Below are 17,543 nucleotides of genomic sequence, written 5' to 3'. Positions count from 1 at the left end.
CCTCGGGGTGGCAGAGGGTCCCTGGATCTGCGGGGGTCCCTGCCCCCTCAGTCCGTGCGCAGCAGGAGGCCGCCCAGAGCTCCAGGCCACCTTCTGCCCCCACGTGGGCCCTTCTGGGCTGGTGCACGGGCTGGTGCCTGTGACCTGGGGTAACACGCGAGGACACGGGACGTCCACGCACGTGTGAGGCTCCCGAGTGTGCGCATGCGCACTGCGCCCAAGAGCGCGCGGACAATGGCGCTCGCGCACGGCTGGCAACGACTGCCCGTCTTGCTCAGGGCTGTCTTTCTCATGGGTGGAGACCTCCCGGCTGCTGTGGTGGTCACATCCTGCGAGGGGAGCCCCTCCCACGGGCAGTCCCCGGGGTGGATCCTGCAGGTGTAGCGCCTTTGAGGCCTGTGTCTCCGGACCGCTCTGGGCCCCACCCCTGCTGCAGGCCCCGATGTCCGGGCTCAGACTCGCCCTGCACGAGGCAGCGCGGGAAGGGGCAGAGGGTCCCCTGCGCCCACCCCTCAGTGACCACAGCACAGCTTTCCTCTCGCAAGTTGTATTGGTTGCCAAGGACAGCCCCTCTCCCCGGGGAGGCCGAGTGGGTTCATATCTTGCGGCCCCCAAAGATGGGGCGGTTCACGTGCTCAGGGGAGGCCAGGAAGGCCTGGAGCTTGGGCCGGGCGCTGAGGCGCGCCACGTAGGCCGACAGCAGGGGGAAGGTGTCCAGACAGCCCGGCACCAGGACCTGGTGGGCCAGCAGCAAGTCCAGCAGGCTGTAGTCGGCGAAGGAGATCTGTAGGGCAGGGGCGAGAGCAGCTCAGCCAGGTCAGGAGGGAGAGACGCTTCCAGAGCCGGAACCCTGGCTGCTCCCTGGCTCTGCCTCTCCCCTGGTGAACTGGCCCACCCTGGGCCTCAGTTTGCCCTTCTGAGAAATGGACCCACAACGGGCTAGGAGGGGCTCACCTGGTCACCCACGATGAAGGCCTGGCCCCCCTGGTTCTGGGCCAGTAGGGTCTCAAAAGGCTTCAGGTGCCCAGGCAGCTCCTGAACGTACCGGGCTTTGCCCTCCTCCTGCGAACGGCAGTGATTCCAGCTGGGGGCGTGCAGCAAGGCTGACCAGGGTGACCTCCTGGCCCCGATCACCCTGTCCCGGAGCACCAGCCCTCACTCACGTAGTTATGGTGGATGAGGTGGCCACAGCGCTTGCGATGGTCTTCGACCCCGTCGTTGACCATGTCCACCAGCGCCGCCTCCCGCTGGTCTTTGCCGTAGAGCCCTGGGTCAGCAGCCAGGCAGCGCACTCAGGTTCTGTCCTCTCCCCCAGAAGCCTGCAAGCCTCAGGCCTGGGCCACCGGGACCCCTCTCTGAACCCTTGCTTTGGAGGCCCTTCTCTGCCCACCTCTGCTGCTCCATCTGCATGGCCCACACTTGTCTTCTGGGTCCCTGGAACTGTGGCATTCCCTGCCCCAATGGTACCAACCCCATGTCCGTCTCCCAAAGGGAGGACCAAGCCTCTGATGTGTGCCTCCCTAGGCCCAGGGGCGGCTGTTTGTGGGGCCCTCGACAGGACTCGGGCGGGAGGGCTGCTGTGTCCGTATGCAGTGCAGGACACCATCTGGGCAGGAAGAGGAGGTGACAGACCCAGTGGGGGGCCTCTTCCTCACCCTTGGGTCCACAGAAGTTGGGGTAGGCTGGGCCTGGACTGCTCCCGCTGCTCCCTTCCCTTTCCCTGGTTGCCATGCCCTCTGGGACCCTGGGCTTTCCTGGACCCCACGAGCTGGCCAAAAAGGGACAGCATGTCCCTGAGCCATGTTCCTGCCACTCCTGAAACATAGCCACAGGCCTGCTAGTGAGCGTGGGTTTTCCAGATTCAGATGTGACCAGACTGAGAAGAAATGGGCAGAGAGGTCTACTTGGAAGCCCCTGGGCCTACCTGAAGTGGCCCCTGGCCTGCACCAAAGCATCCATGGGGGTTGGTGGCCTCCTCTGAACTGTTGTCCAGGAAATGGGTCCAGCAACCCCACCTGGCGCTGCCCAGCTGGGGGCTAGCCCAGGCTGCACAGCCCCTGCCCTTCGGGACCCTAGGCTCTGTGCCTTCCTCTAGGGGCCACTGGCCTGCCCTCCAGCAGGGTGGGACTTTGGTGGCTGCCGGGGCAGCAGCTCAGGCCCCAGGATGTCCTGCCAGGCACCTGTCAGGTACCTTTCTGGACTGGGCTGCCTGAGGTCTCAGGACTCACCCAAGGATCGCCCCAGGTGACGCAGCATGGCGTTGGACTGGTACAGGGTGAGGTCTCCATCCTGGAACTTGGGGAGCTGCCCGTATAGCTGGGGGGAGGCATGGCTCCATGAGGGGCACTGAGCTTGGCTGCCCCCACCCCAGTCCTGCCCCCAGGCCCAGCCCGCCCCCTGCCCGGGCATGGTCACTCACACAGGAGGCCTTGAGTGAGCCCTGCTGCCAGGCCTCTTTGGTCACCACCTCCTCCTTCCAGCTCTGGCCCTGGTCCGCCAGGAGCATGCGCAGGGCCTCGCAGCGCCCTGATGTGGGGGGACAGCACAGGGCGTGGGCACTCGGGGAGAGACCCTGCCTCACAGCACCCTAACAAGGCGTCAGGAGGGTGGGGAGGGGACAGGAAGACAAACCAGAAACCCTAGCTTGGGAGCTCCCTAGACAGAGGCTGGGAGTGTGACGATAGGGCAGAGTCCATGACCTAGCAATGACTTGGAGAGGGGGACGGGTGGAGAACCCAGCCCTGCAGGGAAACAGTGGCACAAAGTGCAGCCCCCAGGAAGGCAGGTGCGGGCCCCGCCCCCTCCCGCGCCAGCCTCAGGGTCCCCAGCGCCTTTCGTCCTCCTGCAGGAGCTGGGCCGCACCTCGGACGGGGAAGTAGACGATGGTGTAGGGCGGCACTAGGAAGACAGACAGACAAGATGATGAGGGCGATGAAGGAGGACCCCCGCCGGGGCTGCAGGGCCCAGGGACAGACAGCTGGGGCCAGACCCCGGCAGGGCGTGGCCCGGGCCCGCCCCGCCCCCACGGGGGCACCTGGTACTCACTGGCGGTGGAGCAGCGGAGCGCAGCAGGAAGCGGGGAGGCGTCTGAAGGTCTTATGTTTGCTGTTCTGCTCCACCCCCTCATCCCTCCCTGCCCCACCCCAGGAATGCGCCCAGTCACCGAGCCCCGAGTGGCGCCGGGCATCTGCATGGGAGTTCCCTGGCTGCAGGGCAGTGGTTTGCCAGAGGCGCCCGCACCTGGCATTACAGGTTAACACCCTCCCAGGACACACCCCCAAATCACACAGCTCCTGGTGGTGACAGAGGCCCTGGGCTGAGGACCTTGCTCATTGCCGGGTCCCCAGCGCCAGCACACAGGTGCTCAGCCAGTGTTTGTTGCATGAATGAAGCAGTTTCAACATGCAGACATGTTCGTATACACATCCCCTCTTTGTGACAATAATGGTCGCAAGCCCTTAGGGATGAGGACTTTACATACATCACGACTCCGAGACCCAGGCTCATCTTGCAGAGGAGGAGAGGAGCACAGAGAGGTTAAATGGCGTCCCAAGGTCACACAGCCAGTAAACAGGACTTGCACGCAGGTCTGGCAGGCTCCAGGGGCCTCACTTTGAACCCTCATTCTTTCCTCTTGTGGGCCTTGCCATTTCGGGAAACCAGAATATGACACCCTCAAATATGCCTCTTGGACATAAAAATTAATCTAGAAGGCCGGGCGCTGTGGCTCACGCCTGTAATCCTAGCTCTTGGGAGGCCGAGGCGGGCGGATTGCTCAAGGTCAGGAGTTCAAAACCAGCCTGAGCAAGAGCGAGACCCCGTCTCTACTATAAATAGAAAGAAATTAATTGGCCAACTGATATATATATAAAAAATTAGCCGGGCATGGTGGCGCATGCCTGTAGTCCCAGCTACCCGGGAGGCTGAGGCAGAAGGATCACTCGAGCCCAGGAGTTTGAGGTTGCTGTGAGCTAGGACGCCACGGCACTCACTCTAGCCTGGGCAACAAAGCGAGACTCTGTCTCAAAAAAAAAAATAAAATAAAATAAAATTAATCTAGAGCTGAAGGCAATTTAGAAGCAGCAAATGGAGGAAGAGCTTTCTCTGTCCCTCTCCTTTCCTGCCTACAGGTAGAATACCCATTCTCCCTTACTGGAGACAACTCTAGCCTCTTGGCACATTAGCCCAGGCCCCAGAATTCCCAGACAAACCTCGCTCCATCAGCTTCCTGCCGTGTATTCACCTTCCTACAGTCTCCCGCCCTGGGCAGCCAAAAACTGCTTTCCTTCGTCCTGTCAAAGGGCAAAGGTATAGGTCCTTGTGGAAGCTGCCATGCAAGTGGAGTTCTAGCCACTGCTTGGAGTTGCTTTTCATTCACGGTTTCTCACGCATGATTGTGGGTCTGTCCCAACTAAGAATTCATGAAGGTTGGGAAAATTGCTTTTCCTCCCCTGCATAGTTTCCACGTCCTGTCTTGACTGAGTCTGAGAGCCCCTTACCCTCCAAATTCAGGCCAGGCACGGCGGATGGGAAGACCCCGGACTGGGGGGGAGCAGGGTCCCCTGGGCTTGGGAGGGCTGAGTCTTGCGGGCCCACCTCCCGGCTGCAGGCTCGCCTGGAGCCCCCAGTCCAGCTCCCCCTCCCCCGCCCCCCCAGCTGCCCCCTGCCCCAGGGGTCTGGGGGGGAGGTTCTGTCAGAGCCACAGGAGAGAGGAAGGTGTCCTTCCCAGGTGCAGAGCTACCCACCCAAAGCAAGGGGCCAAGCCAAAACGTCACCCTAATCAGGAGCACCCCCACAGCCGGGGCTTTCCACTCCCCTCGCAGGAGCCGGCAGCTGCCTGGGGCTGGGCGTGGGGTTCTCATTCCTGACTCACAGCTGGAGGAACATCTGCGCAGCACATAGCAGATTACAAAGAGCTTTCAATACAAATGGTCTCGTTTCATCTCCATGACAACCTGGGAGGGAGGGGCAATTGTTCCCATTCCACAGGCGAGGACACCAAGGCTCAGAGAGGTTCACTCACCTGCCCTGGCCTGGAGCACCACCCGCCCCCACTTCCTCTGTGCAAAGGTTTCACAGTCTGTGTGGGTGGCTGTCCCTCAGTCCAGCGTGGCCCTGTGCTGTGGTGTTCCACCTGACTGCTTTTACCCACAGTCCTCTTGCTCCGCAGGCCTAGCCTGTGGTCTCGCTTTGTGGCTACTCTGGGGCCTCCTCCTCTTCCTCCCAGAAGCACAGCTCTCCCAGGTTGATGGGCCAGGACCTCCCTCTGTCCACTCCCAACCTCCAGTGCATGTGCACATCAGCACCTGTCTTTGGTGGCTTTTAAATATATGTATAAGGTGGGCGTGGTGGAGTGTGCCTGTAGTCCCAGCTACCCAGGAGGCTGAGGCAGGAGGATCACTTGAGCCCAGGAGTTTGAGGCTGCAGTGAGTGAGCTATGATTGCACCACTGCACTCCAGCCTGGGTGACACAGCAAGACCCTGTCTCTAAAAATAAACAAACAAACAGCTTTATTATTATGTCAGATTCACCCTTATAAAATCTACCTTCTGTGGTTTTTAGGATATTCAGTGTCATGCAGTCATCACCACTATCTAATTCCAGAACATGTTCATCAAGCCAAAAATGAAACCCACACCCATTAGCAGGCACTCCTCATGCCCCCTCCCGCTAGCCCTTGGCAACTGCTAATCTACTTTCTGTCGCTATGGATTTGCCCATTGTGGACATTTCACGTAGACGGAATCATACCGTATTTGTCCTTTGGGGCTGGCTTCTTTCACTTCGCATCAGATAGGGGCTACTATGAATAATACTTCTATGAACATTTGTGTAGGAGTCTTCGTGTAACCGTACGTTTTCAATTCCCTTGAGTGTACACCCTGCAGCGGAACTGCTGGATCATGTGAGGATCTGCCAAACTCTTCCCCACAGCGGCCACACTGCTTTAAAATCCCAGCAGTGTGTGAGCTCCAGTTTCTCCACATCCTCACCAGCACTTGTTATAGTCTGTCTTCTTTCTTTTAGTTATCCTAGCAAGTGTGGTGTGATATCTCCACATGGTTCTGCGTATGGTGCTTACCAGGGGCCGAGCTCCAAGTTCGGCTTGCGGGAAACGTGGGGGAGAAGGAGCCATCACCTTTGCCATGAGAGGAATCACAGTTCAGAGTCGGGAGAGATGGACAGACACACGTCTTCATCACTCGTACATGGCTTACTATGTACGAGGCAGCACATGGGCTAGGCATCATAGGAGACACAGAAATAGGTAGAATATGATCTAATGAATGCTTTTAATGGAGAATAGAAGACCTTCACCAGCAGTCCATCCACCCCATCATCTATCCACTTCCATCTAGCTGTCTGCCTATCTATATACCTAATTATCCACCCATCCAACAAACATTCAACTACCAGACCATTAAAACATCCATATATTCATTTATCCACCCATTCATCCAACTACTCATTTACTCACCCAATCATCCTCCACCTGCCTATCCATCCATCTTTTCATCCATCCATCCAACCAACCATCTACACAACCATCTGTCTATGCAATCATCCATCCATCCATCTACTGACCATTTCACCACCAGCCCATTGAATAATCTACCCATCTTTCCATCCAGTCAGCCACCCACCTGTCCATCCATCCATCCATCCATTCAACTCTCAATCTACCCACCCAAGTATCCATCCACTTGCCCATCCATCCAATCACCTGTCCATCTGTTCATCCTTCCATCCATCTGTCCATCTATCCATCCATCTACTCAATCATCCATCCTTCCAACCACCTGTCCATCAGATCATCCACCCACCCATTCTCCCCAGCCAACCATGCTTCCACCCATCCATCCACCCATCTACCCATCAGTCAAACCACTGATCCGCTATCCTGGACAATGCAGCGGGGACCTCAGCTTGGCCGAGTCAAGCTGGGCAAGTGAAGGGCACGAAGAGGAATGTTCCAGGGTGCTGCTCATTGCATCCCCCAGGAGAGATTCCAGGCCAGGCTTTGTCCTCCGCCTCGGCACAAAGCCTTTGCTCCCTGACTGAAAACTTTTACCCGCTGTACTCTGCCCACTTATGGCCCCCACTGCTCCGGATTGTACTTTGGGACACACGTTTCTCACCACTTCCTGCCTTCCTGCATGGTCACGTAGACACGGATCATTTGTCACATGGGATGCCTGCCATTTTTTTTTTTTTTTTTTTTTTTTGAGTCAGAGTCTCACTCTGTTGCCTGAGCTAGAGTGCCGTGGCGTCAGCCTAGTTCACAGCAACCTCAAACTCCTGGGCTCAGATGATCCTCCTGCCTCAGCCTCCCGAGTAGCTGGGACTACAGGCATGCGCCACCATGCCCGGCTAATTTTTTCTATATATTTTTAGTTTGCCAATTAATTTCTTTCTATTTTCAGTAGAGATGGGATCTCACTCTTGCTCAGGCTGGTTTTGAACTCCTGACTTTGAGCAATCCTCCCGCCTCGGCCACCCAGAGTGCTAGGATTACAGGTGTGAGCCACCGTGCCCGGCCTCTGCCATTTTTTGAGCCCTTGCTATGTGCCAGGAATCTGCCAGGTCCTTTATTGTTTAATTTTCACAATGGCACTGTGAGGTGGATGTGAAGTCAAGCCCATTTTTCAGATAAGGAAACTGAGGCTCCGAGAGGTGAAATATCTTTCCCAGGGTCACGAGTCCAGTGTATGGGGGAACCCAGTCCTGCTGGCACTTTTGACAACCTTGTAGAGAACAGAAGGGGTTCCTGTCTGCGAGGAATGTTTCCAGGGGTGTTACCTGCCCCGACCGCCCGGCCAGCAGCCACGCATCTCTCACTCCTGGCCTGTGCTGGGATCCTCAGGCCCACCCGTGGGTGCGTGGAGGCTTTCCCACCCTCTACTGCCTTCGCTCCTTGGCCCCACTCACAATGGGCTCCCTGGCGGCCTGCAGGGCCCTTCCCTGGGCACCCAGTGTTATAATCCTGCTTTGCCGAATGTGCGTCTCCCACCAGGCAGAAGGTTCCAGGAGGCAGAGACCGGTTCCCACCACCCAGGAAGGCACACACAGGTGCTCAACAAACATTTGCTGAAGATTCAGCCTTCTGAAATGTTCTCTGACCTCTTGCCACGCTTTCCCGCTCCAGCGGCGACTAACCCGTGCCTCCCTCCTGAAGGCCTCACCAACACACTGCCAGGTTCCAGCTCCTGGGCCCCTCCAAGCTCATGGCTGCTCCCTGCCAGGGGCCCCAGCTCTCTCCCAGGGCCGGGCACAGCCGGAACACTGGCACGCGGCACCTGGAGCACTGCCCTGTCCCTCACCTCCTGATGGGGTGACCCCACGCACTTGGAGGCTGTGTGGCGTCCCCTTTCCTCGTTAGATGTGCCTGAGAGTGGGGTCTGTCATGTGGCCCCAGCAGCTGGCCCAGGGCTGGTCCCAGCCAGCCTCAGAGGTTTGCCGGGGAATACATGAATGGACGGCCACGCGTGGCCGGGAGCGGCCAGAGCCAGCAGCTCAGGTGGCAGGCTTCTGGTGGGATCTGGTTCCCTTGGACAAAGGCTGGTGTGGGAGCAGGTGAATAAATCATGAAGGGCCTGGAGCAGGGCCAGGGCAGGGCGACTGACCTCATTCGGGAGCTGAGGAGCAGGCAGCTGGGTGGTGAGTGGGCTGGGGCATGGCGAGGGGGCCCAGGAGACCAGCGGGGGCTGCCTGGCCCACCTCCACCTTCCTTCCTTCTAAGGAACCCCTTTCCTTAGAAGCAAGAGGCTGCAGGTCGGCAGGACCAGGCAGGAGGCTGGGGGAGGGGGAGGCACCTGGGGTAGGGGGAGCTGCCTTTCAGGAATCCTGGAGCCATCCTGGGGGTGGGAAGGAATAGGAAGACCAAGGACAGACAGGCAGAAGACAGAGCGATGTGGGAAAGAGGAAGGGAGCGACAGAGATGGACGAGACCCAGAGTCACCGCTGCACAGAGACAGAGACAGATGGTGGCGGAGAGGGGTGGAGAGAGGGACTGCAGGTGACAGACACAGACATCCACAGAGCAGGGGCAGAGGGCGAGATGGAAACAGCAGGGGAGGGCGTGGTGGGGCACGAGCCAGAGAAACTGAGGCAGAACACTAGGCGGGAGGAGGCCCAAGCCAGGGGGAGGGCAGGCGACCATGTCTGCAAGGACAGGCGGGGCACCCAGGTGCAGTCCGCAGCCAGCACGAGGGGCTTTGCCAGGCTGATGGGGCTGTGTGGGGGTCTGCATGGAGCTGGGAGCGACTTCGGGGGCCTGGGGCTCTTCCAGCCCTTGGAGGGAGGAACAGGGAGAAGACCCACAGGACCCGGGGACCACACCTGCAGCCGCCCACTGGGCCACCTCCCACAGGACTCGGGAGGCTGCACAGGGGCAGCGTCCCTCAGCCAGGAGGAGGTGCCTCGCCTCGCCTCGTCTCTCCATGGCCCTGCCCCAGGGCCCGGCGGATGGCACCCCCCACTCGGGGGACCCCAGCCCCTCGGGGGGTGGTCCAGGCACCAGCCAGGCCCCTGCCACCCCAGAAGCCACCAGGCGACGGTTGCTCCTCCAGGAGCTCGAGGCCCAGGTGCAGGCAGCCTACGGGCAGGTAAAGGGGACATGGGTGTCTTCAACTGTGGGAACCACGTGTGAACAGCAGGGGCCCCACACCCCAACTGGGGGCCCTGCAGGATGGACCCAGGGCCAAGTCCGGAAGGGGCCCCAGGATACACATGCCAATGGAGGGGTCTGTTGGTTGGTGCCTCTCCCCTACCTCTGGGCTCAGGGAACCAGGCCGGCCCCATGGCAGCCAGAGCAGACTCCTGCCAGCTCCTCGCAGGGGGCCAGGGGCTGGTGGGGCTGGCGGAGGGTGTGCAGGGCGTGCAGGCTTGGAAGCGCCCTGAGGCCGGGAGCCCAGGGTCCTAGTAAAGAGAGGCAGGGGCTTCCTGCCCGGGCCAAGGTTGCCGCCCGTCTCTGGGAGGCACTGGGGGAGGGCCACAATGCTCCTGGCCCCTGGAATGTGCTGCCATTCTGAGGGGAAAGCAGTCCCTCCCCCCCACCCCCACCCCTACCCCCAGCACACTGGGCACCTGCTTTGCTCCTCCCAGGACCCAGGTCCTGCTTCTGAAGATGGTAAATCTCTCCTGATTGGGAGAGATTAGGGGCAGGGTGGGGGGAGAAGGTACTGGAGAGGGGGTGTCTGGAAGACCCTCAGGAGGAAGAGTGGGGAGGCTGTGCCTTCCAGGGGGCCTTGGGCCCAAGTGGCCTCCCTCACCAGCAGAGATGCTCAGAGATAATCCCGGATTAGGACCCAAGCCCCGGGCCCAGGGCCCCCCGCCTGCCCACCCGCCCCCATCTTCCCCACAAAACCCCAGGAAAATCCCTGCAGTACTCCCAGGCTCGCACTGGGAGCGGCTGGGGGCTGGCGGGTGTCTGCAGCATCCGCCGAGGACTGGCCCCGGCCGCTCCGGGGACTCCGGGCCTGGCATGGTCCAGGGGCCCATGGGGAACTGTGCCAAGTGGCCCCGGCGCCGGGGACCTAAGGTAGGAGGGCTGAGGGGGAGCAGTCAAGGCCAGAAGGCAGGGCTGGACCCCGCAGGGCCAGGTGGGGTGGGCAGAGTCCCGGGAGGGCCGGGCTGCAGACGGAGGTGGGCACAGGGACGGGGACTGGTTGTGTGCCTCCCCAGAACAAGAGTTTTTATTGGAAGCCCCCAGACTCCGCCTCACCCTGGTCTTGCCGCCCACAGACCGCTGGGTCTCCCCGCCAAGCTCCCCAGGTCCTCCAGCTGCCCGTCTGGCTGCCCCAGCCCTGCAGCAGGTCCCTGCTCCCTGCCCGCCAGCCCTGACTGGGAGACGCAGAGCTAGAGCACAGGGTCTCACTCTGCCAGTGGCTTTCACAGTGACCTTGGCCAAGTCCCTTGCCTTTTCCGGGCTGGGCCTTGGTCTGCCCAACCGAACAGTTAGGGGACGGCCCCTTCTGGCCTAAAGTGTTAATGGGTGAGGGTCCCGAGCACCCTGAGCCCCTTCCCCACGGTCCTGTGCAGGGTTGCAAAGAGAGAAGAGGCTGGTGAGTGGGGGTGGGGAGGGGCGCTCGGGCCTGGTGCTCAGCAGCCACTGCCCCAGCTCACGGCAGGCTCTGCTGCAGGACCCCTGGCAGTGGCCCGGCTCCCCACCAGGGGGCTCCCACCACAGCCCCAGCCCCAGCCCCAAGGAGCAGAGGGGCCCTGGGCAGGGCGTCCAGGGCTACTCGGTGCTCAGCAGCCTGGTGGGGCCTGCCTGCATCTTCCTGCGGCCCAGCATCGCCGCCACCCAACTCGTATGTACGGCCACCCGCCCGCCAGCCTGCCTACCCTGTCCCCTCGCTTTGCCTCTCCTGGAACGGGGGAGAGATTGAGCAGGGACCATAGAGCAAGGGCACACAGACCCAGGGTGGGAGGCGGAGAGGGGCAGAAAGTGACAGCTCCAGAAACAGGGGACATCAACAGTGACACTGAGGCTGGCAGGGCCAAGTCTGAGGTTCTACCCGACCCCCAAGATCCACGTCTGGCAAAAGGAGCTCCATGCCCTAGAAGAGGGGGAGAGGGTGGGTGGAGAAGGCCGTGGGAGCGACCTGGGCAGGCAGCAGGGAGGGGGCACCCAGGTCGCCCAGGCCAGGGAGCAGGACTTGTGGGGAGCCAGGTCTGAGTGGCAGCAGACAGACACAGGCCCTGTGCGTGCGCGTCGGGGGGCGGGCTGTGTGGGGAGCCCGGAGGAAAAAGAAGGGTGGGTCCAGGGCCTAGGAGGACCAGGGAACCCCTAACCCTGCTGTGCCCCCCCAGGACCGGGAGCTGCGGCCCGAGGAGATTGAAGGTAAAGGTTTGAGGAGGAACTGGTTCCCCGGAGCGTGGGGACGGGGTGGGGACACAGGGTACGGGGCATCGGGTGGGGGCTGCGGCAGTCTCCAGGTGGAACTAGGAGCAAGAAGGCCACGGGAGACGGGTCCCGGGAGACGGGGACAAGACTGAGCAGGAAGGGCTGACAGACACCCCCGCCCCTGGCTATCAGTTCCTTGGTCTCATTTGCCAGGCGGGTCACATCTGTTCACTCAGCTGACACTCCCTGGGTGCCCACTGTGCGCCCGGCCCGGTGCTGAGCGCTGGGGAACGTGGCAGACTGGACAGGCACAGTCCCTGCCCTCTGGAGACCGACGTCAGTAAGTCAGCCACGAGTACCAGCGGTGCCAGGTGCTCTCCAGGAAATGAACAAACAGGCGGGCGCAGGACAAACTGAGAGGGAAGCCTTTCTTTCGTGGGTGACATAGGGTCGAAGAGGAGGGGAAATGCTCCAGAATGCAAGCTCCGTGAGGTCAAGGATTTGCTCCTTCCTCTTCCTCTCTGTCTTTTAAAAATTCACTGCTGAATACCCAGTGCCTAGAGCAGAGCCTGGCACACAGTGGCTACTCCTTAACTATGTGCTGAAAGAACAAATAGCAGAAACAGCATGTGAAAAGGCCCTGAGGCAGCAAAGACAAACTGGTGTTTACAAGGAGGGAAGGACTGGACCGAGGGCAGAAGGAAGGGTAGGCTGGTCCAGGACAGCATGGGGGGGGGGGACTGACTCCACCCTGCCTGGCAGAGCTGCAGGTGGCCTTCCAGGAGTTTGACCGGGACCGGGACGGCTACATCGGCTACCGGGAGCTGGGCGCCTGCATGCGGACCCTGGGCTACATGCCCACGGAGATGGAGCTCATCGAGATCTCGCAGCAAATCAGTACGTGCCTCAGGCCCGCCTCACCCCAGTCCTCCGGGTGCCCTGACCGCTACCAGGGAAGCCGGCAGCCCAGGCACAGGGGTGACTGCGCAGGCTGTCCCCAGAGCCCAGGACCCCGGTCACTCTGCAGAATCGCACCATCCTCTCTGAGGTGGGCGGAGCGAGGACCGCGATTCCCATTTCACAGATGAGGAAACTGAGTTTCTGAATAAGTGACTTGTCTAAGGTCACACAGGAAGTTCATGGAGCCAGGACTCAACCCCCAGGGCGCTCTTCAGGAAAATTAAGGAACCGCTCCAAGAAGTCTGAAGAGTGGTTTTCCTTTCACCTTTGGCCAGATCTGTGGCTTGTTTGCAGCGTGGTTGGGGCGGCCCAGCCTTTGCGCGCGCGGAGGGGGCGCGTCCACGTCGGGAGGGAGGGCGCGCGGGGCGGGTGGGGGGCTCCGGGGCCCTGGGTCTCTGACGCAGGGGCCCCCCAGGTGGCGGGAAGGTGGACTTCGAAGACTTTGTGGAGCTGATGGGCCCCAAGCTGCTGGCGGAGACGGCGGACATGATCGGCGTGCGGGAGCTGCGCGACGCCTTCCGGGAGGTGCGGGGCGGCGCGGGGCGCGGCGCGGGGCAGCGCGGGGCGGCGAGTATGCGGCGAGCGAGGGGCCGAGCGGGACGACCGCCGGTGACCCCACGCCGCCGCCGCCACAGTTCGACGCCAACGGGGACGGCTGCATCAGCGTGGGCGAGCTCCGGGCGGCGCTCAAGGCCCTGCTGGGGGAGCGCCTGAGCCAGCGGGAGGTGGACGAGATCCTGCAGGACATCGACCTCAACGGGGACGGCCTGGTGGACTTCGAAGGTACCGCCCGCGGCACACGCCCTGCTGGAAGGTTCTCGACAGATAAGGACAAAGGGAGCATTGTCACTGCGTGCGCTGCCCTGCGCGAAGCACCCCGCCCCTTTCCTAGGCCTTCCCCCTCCCCCCAGAACCCAGGAGGCAGGGTCCTCAGGAAAGAGAGGCGCTCGCTTAGCAAAAGGAGGTGGCTGGAGCCAACGTATCCATCTGGGCAGCCCGACCCAGACACTCCCATGAGGGAAAACAAAGATTAAATAATAATGAAGCCAAGGAAAATTCATATGTAGAAGGGCTGGCTGGGCGCACTGGCTCACGCCTGTGATCCCAGCACTTTGGGAGGCTGAAGTGGGAGGATCGCTTGAGGCCAGGAGTTTGAGCTCCACCTGGGCAACAGTGAGACCCCCATCTCTACAAAAAAGTTTAAAAAGTAGCCGGTCGTGGTGGCACACACCTGAGGTCCCAGGTCTTAAGGAGGATGGCTTGAGCCTAGGAGTTCAAGGTTGCAGTGAGCTATGATGACACCACTGCACTCTAGTATGCGCAACAGACCAAGACCCTGGATTAAGAAAAAAGCATTCCCTAAAGTAAGCCCCAAAGTTGCTCGTAAGTTTCCTAGTGGTCAAAGCAAAGAGGAAAAGAAGTTCAGTTACAAGGATTTGTTTGTTCGTTTCTCCATAAGACAAAGCCCCCTCTTTCTAGCCCTGAAGCCTATTCTGTATCAGATCCGGGAGCTGCCCTTGCAGGCCCGCCCCTCAACCACACTCCCAGTGGGGTCCAGAGAGCATACCCCAAACCTTGGCTTTGCCCTGGCAGAGTTTGTGCGAATGATGTCTCGCTGAGCCTGTACAGAAACCGGAGGCAGCGGACAGGACTTGAGGACAACTGCAGCCTCTGCCCACCAGCATGTTCCTTGAAGCTCACCACCTCCAGCTGGGACCCTGCTCCCCTCCTGCCCGTCCTCACCTGTGTGCCTGCCTTCACCCCCACACCGTTGCTCCGGCAAAGCCCCTGCACCTTCGCTGATTCTCTGGCAATAAAATATCTGCAAACTGGGGAGATGGGTTTTGCCTCCCATTCGCTTATTCTGGAGACCCCAATATTTGGCCCCCAAAAGTCAAATCTTGGGGCTATCATCTTGGACCACAAGCCCCTTCGATTGTGAGCCCCAGGTGGGTGGGGACCTTCTCCTCTTGCTCTCTGGATCCTGGGCCCAACCCAGGGCAGTGTCAGGAAACGTCCCAGGGCTCAGGTGTGTGCCGTCCGTCCTCCACCGTCCCCGCTTATCCTGATTACAGTAGAGTGTGGGGCAAGTGCTGGCTGGGCTTTTCCCAGGCCTGGCCTCACTCGCTCCTGCAGCAGCCTTGGGAGTACATTGGGGCTCCCTTCGAGAACTTCCCGTTCGGCTCAAGGGGTCAGCGAGTTAGCTGAAAGGCTCAGCTGTTGGCCCCCTCAGGAGACACCTCGGCTTTGGGGCTGACACTTCATTCCTCTGGGCCTCTGGGGACCCCAGCCCCTGACGGGAGCACAGTGCGGGGAGCGAGGACCTGGACATTTCTGCCTAATCCGAGGCTGCTCTCCTGGTGGTCTTTGCTCTGAGCTCCCCTTTGGGTCAGCCAGGCCTACTCAGAACCGCCTCGAATCGGAGGCTCTCCCACCCGACCCCGCTTCCTGCCTCTAGGTCTTCCTCGCACGGTAATTTCTCTCAGCGCCTGCCTCCCAAGTCCGCGCCTTGAGCTGCTTCCTCCAGAGACGTCCTCGCAGGGCGGGCGGCAGAGGGCAAAAGGGCCCACCTACTTCCCCCAGCCCATGTGTGGGGTTCTGACCCCATCCAGAAGGACAGAGCCCTCATGGCCTAATCACCCCCTGAAGTCCCATCTCTTACTCCTGTGCACTGGGGGGTGAGTTTCAACATGAACTCTCAAGCCATAGCACGAGTCTGAGTGACTTGCTAGAGGTCATGCCACCTCACCGCCCTCTCTCCCCACACACTGCCCCGTTATTCTTCCTAAAGTGCTACTTGCTTCCTGTCACACTCCCATTCAGGCACTGGCCGTGACTTCCCATGGCCTCCGGGTCAATCTAGCCCTTTTGCCTGGTACCAGAAGGCTCCAGGAGGACAAGGGACTGGCCTAAAGTCACACACAGCTGGGACAAAGGAAGGGGGGACTTGCATGCAGACCTGGAGACTCTAAACCACAGTGTCAACCGGAGAGGGCGCCTCTGGGTCAGCCTCTTCTAGCTACAGCGAGGGCCTGGGTGCAGCTCCTGGCTGCCAACGGGGAGAACGAGCCCTGCCCCACCTGGTCAAGAAGGGGTGGGCGCTCTCAGCACCCATGCCTGGTCCCCACACCACTCCTGCCAAGGAGAAGAAGGCCCTGGACAGAGCAGACCGGCAGCTGCCTGTGCCCTGCCCAGCCCGAGGCCTGGATGCAGAGGTGCTAGGGCTGGCGGCAGCGGCCTTAGTGCCACTCGCCACTCAATTAATCCTTAATCCTCAATTAGGTGATCTCTCCTGCCAGTATGGCAGGCCTGGGGATGAGGATGAGTTGCCCCAGCCCCAGGGGCTTCTCTGCAAGCCGTGGCCCGCCCTCCCTCCCACCGCCCTCACAGCTGGCACAAACGGCATTGCTGCCTGAGAAATGTCTGTCCCTGCTGCAAGGGACATGAGCCGGGGGAAACCAGAAGAATCCCACTCAGGGTTGGCCTCCCAGCCTGGTGGGCTCTGCGAGTGCGGCATTGGGAGTGGCTGGTGGGATGGTCTGAGCCGCAGTATGTCTGCTGGCACCAGGAATCCCACAGCTCCTCCAAATCTCACAAACACCCCCTTACCCCAGAAGGGCTTCTAGTCCAGAAGGTCCCAACAGGCAACAGCTGGGGCCTGGGTCGGGGCCAGGGAAGAAGCAGCAGCAAGAGAGACTGCAGTGAGCTCGGAGTCCCTCCCCCTGCCCACTAAAGGGGGCAGCTGCTGCCCAGCCGCACCGGCTAGCACCAGGATCTTCTGATTTTCCAAGACAAGCTGTACATTCAGATTTTTACATCAAATCCACTTTAAATATTTTGAATAGAACCTGCATTCAGTCAGGTGTATAAACCTTAAATGTACAGCTCAATGAATTTTTACATGTGTATGCACCCAGGTAACCATCACCTAAGCCAAGGTATTCCTTGCAATGAACCATCCACCTATATGCCACACCCAGCTTCCCCTAAGTATCAGTCAGCGCCCTCCAGAGAAACAGAACCAGTAGGATATCGACATGCATTGATTGATCGGTAGATAGGAAGATAGACAGATGTCCATTGGGAGCTCTTGCAATGAGCTCTGTATCCCTTTGACATGCCTTCATCATTGTGTTTGTTTTGTTTGTTTTTTAGCACTTTCTTACTTTCTGGCTCTAGGAGAAGCCCCATGATCATCTTGTATATTTCCTGCCCTGGTCCTAGAATCAGCCATTTCTCCAAGGAGCTCTGGCTCATTTTATTTTATTTATTTATTTATTTATTTATTTATTTATTTATTTATTTATTTATTTTTGAGACAGAGTCTCACTCTGTTGCCTGGGCTAGAGTGCTGTGGTGTCAGCCTAGCTCACAGCAACCTCAAACTCCTGGGCTCAAGCGATCCTTTGCCTCAGCCTCCCGAGTAGCTGGGACTACAGGCATGCGCCACCAATGCCCAGCTAATTTTTTCTATATATTTTTGGTTGGCCAATTAATTTCTTTCTTTCTTTTTTTTTTTTTTTGAGACAGAGTCTCGCTTTGCTGCCCAGGCTAGAGTGAGTGCCATGGCGTCAGCCTAGCTCACAGCAACCTCAATCTCCGGGCTCAAGCAATCCTGCTGCCTCAGCCTCCCGAGTAGCTGGGACTACAGGCATGCACCACCACGCCCGGCTATGTTTTTCTATATATATTAGTTGACCAATTAATTTCTTTCTATTTTTAGTAGAGACGGAG

The 17,543-nt window shown here is 59.7% G+C and overlaps 2 protein-coding genes across 2 annotated transcripts; one reads left to right on the top strand and one right to left on the bottom strand.

Moving 5' to 3' along the window:
* Positions 1–531: 531 nt before the first annotated feature.
* LOC105867419 (glutathione S-transferase P-like) lies at positions 532–3,222 on the bottom strand. The gene is made up of 7 exons (XM_012757400.2): positions 3,046–3,222; positions 2,863–2,898; positions 2,420–2,526; positions 2,229–2,316; positions 1,164–1,267; positions 955–1,062; positions 532–784 (listed from the first exon to the last, which is right to left on the bottom strand). The coding sequence occupies exons 1-7, from the start codon at positions 3,191–3,193 to the stop codon at positions 596–598; spliced, it is 780 nt and encodes a 259-aa protein (XP_012612854.2). The 5' UTR covers positions 3,194–3,222; the 3' UTR covers positions 532–595.
* Positions 3,223–8,634: 5,412 nt separating this feature from the next.
* CABP2 (calcium binding protein 2) lies at positions 8,635–14,638 on the top strand. The gene is made up of 8 exons (XM_076001680.1): positions 8,635–8,659; positions 9,372–9,606; positions 11,143–11,313; positions 11,816–11,846; positions 12,612–12,746; positions 13,225–13,334; positions 13,445–13,592; positions 14,403–14,638. The coding sequence occupies exons 2-8, from the start codon at positions 9,442–9,444 to the stop codon at positions 14,426–14,428; spliced, it is 786 nt and encodes a 261-aa protein (XP_075857795.1). The 5' UTR covers positions 8,635–8,659; positions 9,372–9,441; the 3' UTR covers positions 14,429–14,638.
* Positions 14,639–17,543: the final 2,905 nt, after the last annotated feature.

The sequence above is a fragment of the Microcebus murinus genome, chromosome 4, assembly GCF_040939455.1.
Source record: "Microcebus murinus isolate Inina chromosome 4, M.murinus_Inina_mat1.0, whole genome shotgun sequence".
NCBI classification, from domain to species: Eukaryota; Metazoa; Chordata; class Mammalia; order Primates; family Cheirogaleidae; genus Microcebus; species Microcebus murinus.
Note: the sequence above shows the minus strand (reverse complement) of the source record. Positions and strands in the feature narration are given on the sequence as shown.